Genomic DNA, 12,557 nt, shown 5'->3' with positions numbered 1-12,557 from the left:
ACATCCAAGTACTCTTATAGACCTACAAACATACTGGTGGAGAGCCCAACGATGAGAAAGTTCAATGCCACCACTTCATGTTGTCACCTAAAGGGACACTGTCACCCTCTTCAGCTTTTAAAAACCCAGTTCAATATTAGGTTCCTTTAATGAGTAGTTTTTGCTTGATTGTGTAAGTTACTCAGTTACAGGTAAGATGTGAAACTTTTAAAGAAAAATTTTCAGGAAATTCAAATGCAATTTATTTAGAGTGATTTCAAAATGGCTCAGACTTACTGATTGTCTAAGGAACAACTTGTTCCTGAGAAGAAAGTAGTTCATTTTGTTCTGAAAGCTTGCTCTACGTTAGATACTTGGACAAATACACAAATCACAGTGTATGTTCTTTTTTCTGAGTTTCTCTGCCAACGGCAGCCAGATGACTCAACCAACTAATTTGAGTTCTGACTTTAACATGATATTAATTTATTGATTTAAGAGAAAGTACAAAGATTCATTCATAATCTTCTTCCCACAGTCAACTCTTAGTCACCTTGAAGGGATGTACTAAAAATCAGCAAGATATAAAAAATAATATTTCTTAGCTTCCAGTTTAACCCAGTCAATACAGCCTGTGTATATGGAGTAGTTAATGAAATAAAATGAAGCCACATTTTGGGTTTGCGTCATGTTCTAGGTAAAAGCTGAGTTTCATATTTGTACAAGCTCTGCTCATCAAACAAATAAACATCAATGATGAGAGAGAATCATTGATTAGCTGCCTCCTGCACAACCCCCATTGGGGATCGAGCCCACAACCCGGGCATGTGGCCTGACTGGGAGTCGAACCGTGACCTCCTGGTTCATAGGTTAACACTCAACCACTGAGCCACTGGTTTGGTTTATAAGAGGAACCTGAAATATGAAAGACCAAGGGCTATGTTTTTATTTCTATAATGATATGGAGACAGTGTTATCTTGGCAGATGCAAGGAATCGTTGATAGAGTGAGACCACCTTTGGTGAGAAGTCTTAATGAGTCCCAGATGGAGAATCTGTCCCTCTCTGAGCCCGAGTCTCAGGTGGCAGCAGAAAACCTATTCTACATAATACAAGGGCTGAGATAAGGCAGCTCAAGGGAAGAAAATGCATGGGCACGAGGGAAACTGCCTTGAGTGGGTAAGCTAGCTGAGAGGACAAGAGCGAAATTCCAGAAGGAAGCGTTGGTGGGTCTCTTGACATCGCAACCACCAAAAAAGGAAGATGTCTACTGGATTCCTTTGACATTCATCTTGAGTGCCATGTAATGTTACCCACTCTCATGTCCCTAAACATCTTCATTCCAATAGAAAAATCCCAATATTTGTTGTGGGTTGGCATTTTTTTTTCTGGAAGAAGGTGAAGGGAACCAGTTTTCTATTAGATGATGCCAGGGAGGCAGTGACATCCGGACTATGTACTATTTGTTAATTTATTCATTTGGCATTCTACCCAATGTTGTGTCATTTTCAGTGTTGGACCATTCTAAAAAGAAAGCAGCAATTCAAATTCACCCCACTATTTGACTAAAGGAATTTTCTATGAGGGCAGAATTATTGAGAATTATGTCCAACTGATCAATGAGGTCATGATATACATTCACTTTTCTTCTTCTTCTTTTTTTAGATTGAAAATGAGAGAGAAGTGAGAGGAGCTGAGGGTGGCTCTGAACAAATGCTTCTTTTATTTCTCTCCATATCCACTTAGGACACTCAAATGTTAGACCTTCAATCTACGTCTAATTCGCGCCAATAGGCATTTTATAATGGTGTTTGGGTTATTAATTTAAGATGATGTGTTTGTTTCCACTTTATAGTACAACAACAGAACTTAATGCTGCTGGTGATTGGTTTCCCTACAACTCCCCAGTTAAACACGCCGACTACATTTATTTCACATACAAGTTATTCACAAATGGCACTTATGCAGCCAGAAAATGGATTCTAAATCCATTGTTTCTCCTGTGCGGGAAAGCCCATTTCGTTTATTACTCCTTTGCACAGCTATTTGTGTTCAAGGAAAGGTGCATAAAGTTAAAGAAAAAGGAAGTCAAGGATAGCATTTCTCAGCTCACACTCCCCTGCGCTGTTGAAAGCTATAATTTTTAAGTCATGAAATCTGAGTCCTTTCAAAAGAAATGCTGTTGGGTTTGTGGGAAAATAGACACTTATCTTCTAAGAATTTAAATGTATGGATTTCATGAGTAAACCGGAGGAAGAGACCCTGTTATTTTATCAGGCTTGAGTTTCAGCCAAAAGTGGCTGGTAGATCCTTCAGAAATTATCCATTATCATCAGAGTATCCATTTGATAGTTTACCTTTCCAAAAAATCCACTGCTGGTTTCTTCCTTTCAAAGGAACACTAAGCTTTTTGACATGAAGCATTCTTTATATAGAAAACATCATTAGTGAATTCCTGGTGAGGAGCCATATGTCCCTACGTGGAATTTTCCATTTTATTCCCCATTTACTGGTAGGAAGTTCAGGTCTAATATTCTGAGGTACAACAATCCCTTTCATTAGCAGAGTAATGGACAGGCGGTTCAGGACTCTATGACGGTAGTTAACATCATACTTCTGTTCAGGAATTTATTTATGCCTCTATTTCCCCACGTGCAGAACAGGCAGATAATAAAGTTTAAAAAATAATTAGTTAATCACTAGCCCAAGCTTCTGAGCATGTTTTTCTCTTAAAAGTAAATGATAACACCCACCCCAGTCCTCAATCCACAGGTAACCATTGTTATCAGATGGGTGTGTACGCTCCCAGAATTTGTCTATGCATTCATCTATAGAAATAAATATTATTTTCTATGTGTGCTTTTTGTACATAAAATACAATATATTAATGTAGTTCTATAACTTCTTTATATGTGCAGATCTTTTCATTGGTTCAAAAAAAATTTAAATGTTTTCATTGATTATTTGAGACAAAGAAAGAGGGGGAGAGATAGAAATATTGATGAGATAGGAACATCAATTGGCTGCCTTCTCACACCCCCTACTGGGGATCAAGCCCACAACCCTGGCATGTGCCCTGACCGGGAATCGAACCAGTTCATGGGCTGATGAAGCTACACTGGCCAGGCTCATCTCATTCTTTTAAACTGATGCATGCAATTCCACAATGTAAGTATATCCAAAATACCCGAAATTATTTAGCAGCTCCTGTACTCACATTTAAGTTGCTTCTAATATTTTGCATTAGACAAACAAATTACGGTTCAATACACACCCCGGTACAGGCCTCCTTGTGCAGTTGTGGAAAAGTCATTTTCTGGCATAGATCATTAAAAGAAAACTGCTATGTCACAGGGAATTAACATTTCAAAATGAACAGATTTTGTTAATTTGCCTTCGACAGTGACGGCCCCACTTTACATTCCCTCAAGCCATGTTTGTACAGTTCTTCCACTGTTCACTTGTCAACATCCTTATTCCTTGCGGTCCCTCTCAGACATCAACTGCTCCCTGAAATGTCACTGGATGTCCGGATAGGTTGTCATCACTCCCTCCTCAGCTTCACCTGAGCATTCTGTCACCTGTTCTTTCGCAACATCACCTTTTGGATTCTCCCTCTTCCTATAGGTTTGGGTACCTGTCCTATACACTTCTACCTGATTGCAAGGTCTACAAGGCAGTGGGTATTTTAGTCAATGCCAGCTGGGAGCATGGTGCTTATTATACTAGGAACTCCAGAAATACCTAACTTTTGATTTTTGGAGGAATTTCATACCCAAATCTAGAATAATAATAAGTTCTACATAACACTAAATCGAAAAGGTTTAAGAATGCAAAGTGAGCATTAACTTGGAAGGCTTATAGTTGACCCAATCTCGAAGAATGGAAACCCAGAATATTATTTTCTTTCTTACCTACTGGCTTTATGCCGTCTTTCTTGTTTGTTATAAAAGAGTTCAGAGAGTTTACTTAAAACTGCCACAGGAAAAGGTCTTCTACCAAATCGTGGGTATTTTTAATTACCTTGAGGCGCTGCCTGCAGAGTCTGACCTAGAAAAGGCTCACTTGAAGTGCACCCGGCAGATGTACAAGCTGTAAGAGTGAAGCTGTAGCTGGTATACGGCTGGAGACCTAGAAAGAGCAAACAAGCAATCAAGTTCATCTGGAGAGGATTATTTATTATCAACGAAGCACCAGAAGTGACATGCAGAGTTGCTGATACGGTATCCAAATTTTTTTTTTTAAGAGCAGAAAACACCCTTTAAGGAAGATGGGAGCTTCATAAGCAGTTCAGTATTAATAGAAACTTCATTAATCACTGATGAAATAAGAAATTCTCCGTCTTCGAAGGGATTTATTCATGGAATCCAGCCATCCGCCTTTCTCTTGATTCCCCTGGACCACAGGCCATTGGTGAGGCCACGCTGCCCAGGTGGCAGGAGCCCTCTTTCTCTCAAGGAACCCATCCCACACTTAGAGAGCTCCTGAGTTCTTGTTTTGCTTAAAAGTCCTTCCTGGCATTGTGGCGAACTCTTTCGATCACTTCCAGCCCTAGGGACATACAGAACAAATCTAATTTCTTTTCCACATGACAGTTCTTCAAATATTTGTGGACAGTTCTCAAATGCCCCTTGAGTCGCCTCTTCTCTGGGCTAACCAGCCCAGTTTCTGCAATTGCTTCTTACATGAATAGAGGCGGAAAAAATAAAAAAAGAAGAATGCTAGATTCAACGTTCTTTTTAGCCCCGAGCCATATTTAGCTAATATTGTCACCAACTAACCCTCCTTTTTTAAGCTTTGTACTTCTTCACCATGAGATAGTTGACCGTCTCACTTACTGCTGTAGTCTTTTTGGGGGAATGTTCGTTTTGTCTTTACACATAAACACAATTTGATGAGGGGACAGTGCTTATTAATTTTTTTTGTATTTAGACTAATACACCGCAGTAGCAGCTCAATAAGAAGATCCCAGGTAGGAAAAAAAATGAGAATCCATTTGCAACACAAGTTTCATGTTGTTAGACTTTACCACTTCCTGGCTGGTGACCTTGGAAAGTAATCTGCCTTTTCTTTACCATGATCTATTGACCTGTAAAATAGGAAATCTACCTGGTAGCATGTAGTTCCTAAGAGTGTTGAGAAGGTGAAATGGGTTACTTCAACAACACTTTATTTTGGCAGAAGCAGCCTTAAGATGCAGAAGCATTCAACAGGAAGTATAGTTAGGCTAATCTTTCCTGTTTTGATTCTTGGAAAAATTCAAACGTTGCCAAAACTTAATTTTTTAAAAACAGACATACTTTGTACGTCAAATAATTGGGCTTAGTTATAACGGGCATCAGATGATCCCTACTTTCACATGAACTTTGAACTACATTTTCACATGTGTGTCCTTTGCATGGGGTGACTCTTCCTCCAGAGACATCTATGTGTCACTCTAACTTCACACAAATTTGTTCAAAAATGCCACATCTTTAATGATTTTGACCCAACACTTTTGGGTCAAAAGTGTAGACACCCAACACTTTTAATCAAATTACTATCTTCCTTTCTAGCCTTCAACATTACCTGTTATTTTGTTACATGTCTGTTTATTTGGTGTTCGTCAACCCCTCTATAAGCTCTGAAAGAACAAGGACACCGGTTTACCCACCACTGCACCCTCTGAAGAGTGACCAGCACAATGCAGGCACTGGCTACATGAAAGAAACCACTGACTAACTGGTTCGCCGAGGATCAGAGCAGTGGTCTGGGTTCTCTGCTAAAGCAAGGATGTGCCGTAGCTGGGGCTGCTCCAGGAATCAGCATCAACGCCCTTCGCGTTTCCTTATCAGTTTAATGAAAAGATGCAGATACTTGTCTGACTGCAATCTTCCATCTGGTTGTGATGGAGGATTTGGACAATTTTGATATTTAGCTGATTTGCAGATGAGGAATGTGATGAAAGATCCAAGTCGTACCCATGCCATGATGTTTGATAAAAGCTGATGGGAAAAGGCGAACGATGATAAAACACAGAGCTCAAGAAAGAAACGGAAGGAAACATCCAAGAAGGAAGGTCAGAGACTGCAGGGGCAGAAGCTGAGCTTGCCTGATGCTGTCCCCCAGGTACTGCCTTCACTGAAAAAGGGGGGTTTTGACCCTTGTAACACCGTTTCACCTGAATAGCTTATTCCTCACTTAGAACAGAAGGAGTTTGAGAGTAGGGATGGTATGTTGAGGTTTTTAAAAATAATTTTTTCCTAACCGTGCCTATTGTAAATGTTCATTGTTTGTGAAATATTGTTTAAAGAAGACAAGCATACAAAAGTGCTCCACAATGACGTTTGGGCTATGAGGGCATGATAGTGTAGACTTGTTTATAGGGGCTACAGGCCAATGGGAAAGAAGGGGATATCTGAATCTGTAACTCCCCACATTCCATTCTTAGGCGCTGCATTTTGCATATTGCTAGAGGACCGGATGACTAACGGGCTTGGTTCAGATACTCCGTAAGGAAAGCATCCGCTGCCATCAGACGGAGAAGAGTTCCACGAATTAGACGGTCTTTTATATGGGTGCCTCTGTACAACTCAATAAAATCAACACATTTCAACGGGAATTTGCTGTCATTTTTAGTAAGTCTCTATTGGTAGCCCTTAAAATGAGATATGTATGAAGTATCGGCAACAGGCAATGAAAAGGGCACACCGACTGAGAGGTACTCATGAATTGATCGGGATGGGAAGACGGAAATAAAGAGAGATCTCCAAGGAACCCCTCGGACTGTAACTTAATCCCGAAGTCGAAGAGAAGGAGAAAAGAAAACATCACTCAAGCGCTCAGCACTGAATCCAGAGAGTAGGAAACGGCCGTTGAAGAGAAAGGCAAGTGCATGGAGAAGAGCCAGGCATTTAACATTTCAGCACAGTGAGGATTACTGTGTCTGCAAATTACACGAATTTCCCCACAGGGAACCATGTGCTTTATTTTTAAAGGAAAGAGGCATAAAATAGCCAAGCTCATTACAAGTACACTTCCAAGTAATGTTACCTTTAAGAGTAAATGTGTGTTAAAAACGGGATACAGACCAATTTGAGAGAAAGTGATATCTTTCAAATATCACAAAAAAGTCTGCCTATGGATCATAAAGATATGATTTGGGAAACAAAACCCAGGCCTGTGGAAGTTACGTTTGACATACTCTATAAGGAACAGCTTGTTTCTAATGTTTAATCTCCAGATAAACTGCCAGGAAAAGGCATTTTGTCTGTTATAATTTTGGATAGCCAGCGCTACTTCAAAGCATGCATCCAGGTATGCTGCGGTGACAGCTGTCACATTCTAAAGAATGACCAAATAGCCCCAAAGATTATGAAATGCCACAAGTGCCTCTATCAACTTGGTTACTGATTAATTCATGTGCCGAGAGGCCTGGGTGGCTCCAAAAAGTTTTTGTCGGGTGGTCATCAGTGTTGTACACCTTGTGGATAAATGACCTGCCTTCGCACCTCCTGGTTTATGGGTCAACGCTCAACCACTGAGCACACCAGCCATGCCTATCTTTACATTTTTATTAATTTCTGAGAGGAAGAGAGAAGGAGAGGGAGAGAGAGAGAGAGAGAAACATCAATGATGAGAAAGAACTGGAAACGTTACCTCCTAGTTCATAGGTCGATGCTCAACCACTGAGCCACGCCTGCTGGGCTTGAAATGCTTAATGATTTTTAAACAAGGGACCCCTCATTTCGTGATGCCCTGGGCCTTGCATATTATGAGGCCCAACCTGCCTGAGATTTAGATGTGTTTGATGGTCTCACTTTTATATCTAATAAAGATGAAACACAAGCATTCAGATACCAGTTGGCTACTCAACATGTATTCCCTCAACAAAGATTTTGAACACGTCCTGTGTGTTAAGTGGTGTGACAGGTACCCATTCCCACCAGGGGAGACAAGGGCAGATGGGAAGCTATCGTCTCTCTCCTTCAGCAGCTTTACCTACTCGCTGAGGAGCAGAAACCAGAGAAAAGGATATGGCAACGAAGTCCAACAAACGCGATGGCAGCAGAATGTAGATACTATGGAAGCATACAGACTTATCCACATATAAAATCCCATTGTACAGAATGTCCCTATTTTGTGATACGGATGGTCAAACTATGTTCTCTTCCCCCCCAAAGCGATGTGCAGGAAATCTTGTCTGTCCGGGCAGAGGTCCTCCCTGCTCTAAGTAGCACTGCACATGCTCTTTCAGCACAGGGAGCTCTCATGAACTTCACAGAGGATGCGGGCGGAAGGCCTCTTTTTGCTAACTTAGTGCTGGCGTGTCTTCTCCTTTAAGTGAAATGCAATGCGGAGCAACTTTTAATGAACTTTTTAAAGAAAACATTTCCCCTGGAGTTAAGAGACACATAAGCCCTTATCCTGTCTGCCGCTAAAGAGGACATGATTAATTCATTTTGTCCTCCGTGGCCCTAATTATTTCGTTAATCCCCTTCCCCTGCATCCACCCCATGCTGACGTGAGGGCCCCCGTCTAAAGTGTAGGTAACCCAGAATAGAACAATGCCGATGCCGACATCCCGATCACTCGGTGCGGGCCAGGCCGGCGGCCGTGTTTGGTAACCAGGGATATGAAGAGGCCGGTTATTGACAAGCTGCCATGTGCTGTTTGCATTAGCGAATTTGAGAAGATGATGGCGCTGCTCCCCCGTCCCCGCGGAATCCAGCTCAGTGAGATAGCAGAAAATGCGCCCGTTTACTTAAAGCATTGATAACACCTCTAAATAATTAACTGAGGACTTCCTGTCTTCAATTACTTAATGCTTTTTTTAACATCTTGAGAGGATTATAAGCAATTTATGGATCGCACGTGAGGAGTGCATTCGCCGCTATTCCCACAAAGCATTTAAGGGATCATGTTTCCAAAGCTTGGTGGTAATTAAAAATAAGCACAGAGACCATGGGGCTGGGGCATGGCGCTCGCTCCCCTGCTGTGGCTTCGCAGGACCTAGATTTCAGGCTCCGGGATGACTACAGGTACAACTTCATTAGTGTTGCACTGCTACCCGGGGAATGCTGAGGCTTGGGAAATGATGAGAAAATGAAAGCATTCATCCCAGGGGGTCCGGGCAGCTCTTTGTCAAACCTTTGAGATGAACTGTGAAATACGCTTGCTTATTTGAGTTCATTCGTGACCTCAATAAAACAGTCACTCATATAAAACACGTCTGTGTTCAAAGTGGTTGGTCCGCTGTCCCTGGTGCTGAATTTTGCCTGGCAGATCAAATGCATTCGCACTCCATAGATCTCCAGGTTTAGGTCATCTAATGCCTACCTAGCACCATTCCTGTCCCCCAGGGCTACCCCCGGGTGGCTGTGAACTTGGTCAGGTTTTGCTGAATGAGGTTTATTTGCTCTTTCAACAGAGAACTCTCTCTTTAGGGCTGTGTCCCCCAAGTGACGTGTTCTTTGATTTGATCTAAAACAGCACAAATGGACCAAATGGAAGACCTGGTGGATGAAGCTCTCCTAAAGCTTATGTTCCAGCAGGAAGAGACATAAAAAGACAAAGAGAAAACCAACGAAAATATCAGGCAGGGATAAGTCGATGACAAAAATGAAACGCAGGTGATGTGGTGGTGTGTTAGGGAAGCCACAGCTAGACTGGGGACCGCAGAAAAGCCTTCTCTCCTACAGAAGTGACATTCAAGCTCCAACATGTTCATTATTATTATAATCACTACCAGTAATTATCTACCATGATACTGTTATACTGTGCTGTTATTATACTATCAAAGCTAATTATAAACTGTTACAATAAACAATAAAAATAATGCACTTATTAACTGAAGTTAATAATAACAAGTTGTCACAACCAGACAACTGTCAACTCTTCTGTGTATTAATTACCGACTCGGTAGATAAATGTTGGCCTCTTGCTGATTTCCCCTCCTCCCTTGCGCTTTCAAGACTTTCTTGGCTACCTTCGTCTCATTACCTGTGAGTGTATCCTTGGGGAATGAAAATGCATCTTTCTGTTTGTCTGGGGGGAATAAAAAGTGAATTCTGATGCAAAACCCCTTCACATAATGCACACCAAAGCCAAACAGAAATCATTTCTGAAGGGATCTGCTGTTGTGGCTTATTGCTGCCAGTGTGGCTCCTTCTATTAGTGTGGGTAAGCGGGGTCTGACCATATGTCAAGAGAACATGTCCTTTCGGAGTGACCTCATCTATCACACACACACACCCCTGGGATGCTCGGCCCCCCCGACCACTAGGACAGACGCTTCCGGTAGGTTTTACCTGTGACCGTATGTTCCCTCCTGTCGGTGGTATCCGTGTGGATGAGCCCCTTCCCAACCTGCCGGAGCTGGTACTCCATAATGACGCCATTTGGTTTCTCGGGGGCATCCCAGCTCAAGCGCAGGGCGTCGGCACTGGGGGCTGTGATCCTCGGTGGCAGGACGCTCTGCGGGACTCCTTGGGTAGTAGTGACAACCACCTGGAACACGGAGTCAAACAGACATTTATCACAGGTGTCCACTAGGTATTCCCACCCAGGAGAATGTCCCTTTTATTTTAAATATACATATTTTTTTATTGATTTCAGAGAGAAAGGGAGGAGAGAGATAGATGAAAGAGCAATGATGAGAGAGAATCATTGATCGGCTGCCTCCTGCACACCCCACACCGGGATGGAGCCCACAACCCGGGCATGTGCCCTGACCGGGAATTGAACCGTGACCTCCTGGTTCATAGGTCAACACTCAACCACTGAGCCACACTAGCTGGGCTGTTTTAAAATGTTGTCGCCTGGCCTGGCATACCATGAGTAGGGGCTTGGAGAAGAGCACCCTCTTTCTTTGATTCCTTCCCTTCTATCCCATCGAAACAATAAAATCCGACCTTGAACACATTCCGTAAGTCTCAGGCTACCATTTATCACAACCAGGCTCAACAGCCATTCTGACGGCAGAGAGCAGCCCTCCGTTTAAACAAGTGAGACCTGGCTGGCAGACTGTCAGCCTGGAGAACTCTTGATAACTCTCTCCCATATGGCCCAGGAGTGTCTCTGCATTTTAACAGCCTGATTTTGTACATGTTAAGCACCAGTAAACATGGAGCCAAAAGCCACATCTGAACGCGCTTGCACGTGGCATGCTTTGAACAGTACACATGGGCAGACCTTTGTCTTCTGCGCTTCCTATGATCCCGGGATGACACTACAGTGTCTGCCCCAATGTTCTAGGAAAGGACCAAGTGAGAAGAAAAAGAACAAATCAGCCCGTTATCTGTGCAACGTTGTCGAAATATGACCTGGGGAGAAAAGGGGCTGCATTTGTGTTTTGTTTTTCACAGAATTTACTCCGTTTTACCTTTTAACCATTTTTTTGGGGAGGGGGTAGGGCAGTGGTAAGCATGAGCTGTGCCTGTGCAGACGGCACGGATTTTGCTTGGACTGCTCAGGCCCTAATTTTTGATTGGGACGATCAGCTGCCATCTGCCCCAGGGGTGACAGGTTTCAGGGAGGGTCTGTGGACTGTAAAGCTGAAGCCAGTCTGGCTAAATGTTTGACTTGGGCAATTCTCGTGCAGGGTCTGAGGAGGCTGTTCCCCTAAAGGTTGAATGACAGGTAAGGACCAGAGCTGCCGTATGTGCGCCTGTTTTCTCCTGGGCGTCCTCTGTGATTACGGCTCTTTAGTGTCCCCTGGAGGGTTTCTCTCTCCCAGTCCCTGGGTGGGGTTTTCTGCTTTCATTTCACAGCATTCCCCAGTGCTCATCACCTGTGGTCTTCTGCTTGGACCACAGCCAAACACTCCTTGCTTCAATCTCCCTCATACATTATATATATATATATATTTCAGAGAGGAAGGGAGAGGGAGAGAGAGGAGAGAGGAACATCAATGATGAGAGAGAATCATTGACTGGCTGCCTCCTGCATCCCCCCTGTTGGAGATCAAGCCTGCAATCAGGGAATGTGCCCTGACCAGGAACTGAACCGTGACCTCCTGGTTCATTAGTCGATGCTCAACCATTGAGCCATCCCACTGCCTTCTTAATCCTGCTTCTTACTCGTTATTTTCGCATGAAGTACCAAATAATATTTTCTCCCACCACTCTGCTGTTGGCTCCTTCTCTTAAATACGTATTTAAAAACTAGTCAAATTTTAATCTTAACGTTTAACTTCTCCCTCTTGATTTTTTCTTTGCTTGCACGATGGCACTGTGACCCACACACTACTCCAGCCACATACCTTGAAAGTACCCAGGACTCACTGCGTTTATTCCTCTGCATACAGTTGGCTACTAAGTCCCGTCTGTCTTATCCTCTGATACCTGCTGTATCTTTCTGATAGTCGCCATTCTGACCCCTGCTGCCTGAGTTCAGGGCTTCATTATTTCTTGGAAAGGTTGTTGCAGAAACCTTACAAACATTTTATTTTCTATGCTAGGCTTCTTTAGCTCTTTTTTCTTTATTTTTTTTTAATTTTCCAAGAGCTTTTTAAAAAATTCTATTTAAATAGAAACCCCTTTAAACTGAATATTGGTTTGGGAATTATGGATTTACAGAAGAACATCTAAAAATAGTTAG

At 42.6% G+C, this 12,557-nt stretch overlaps 1 protein-coding gene across 1 annotated transcript in view; it reads right to left on the bottom strand.

The window, feature by feature from the left end:
• USH2A (usherin) overlaps window positions 1–12,557 on the bottom strand; it is a 398,687-nt gene that overhangs the window by 77,958 nt on the left and 308,172 nt on the right. The window contains 2 exon segments of the mRNA XM_070401429.1: window positions 4,002–4,109; window positions 10,268–10,466. Coding sequence (XP_070257530.1) covers window positions 4,002–4,109; window positions 10,268–10,466 — 307 coding nt within the window.

The sequence above is a fragment of the Myotis yumanensis genome, unplaced genomic scaffold, assembly GCF_028538775.1.
Source record: "Myotis yumanensis isolate MYYU_CA2020_CCGP unplaced genomic scaffold, mMyoYum1.0.hap1 SCAF_22, whole genome shotgun sequence".
Classification (NCBI taxonomy): domain Eukaryota; kingdom Metazoa; phylum Chordata; class Mammalia; order Chiroptera; family Vespertilionidae; genus Myotis; species Myotis yumanensis.
This window is presented reverse-complemented; position numbering and strand designations above follow the sequence as displayed.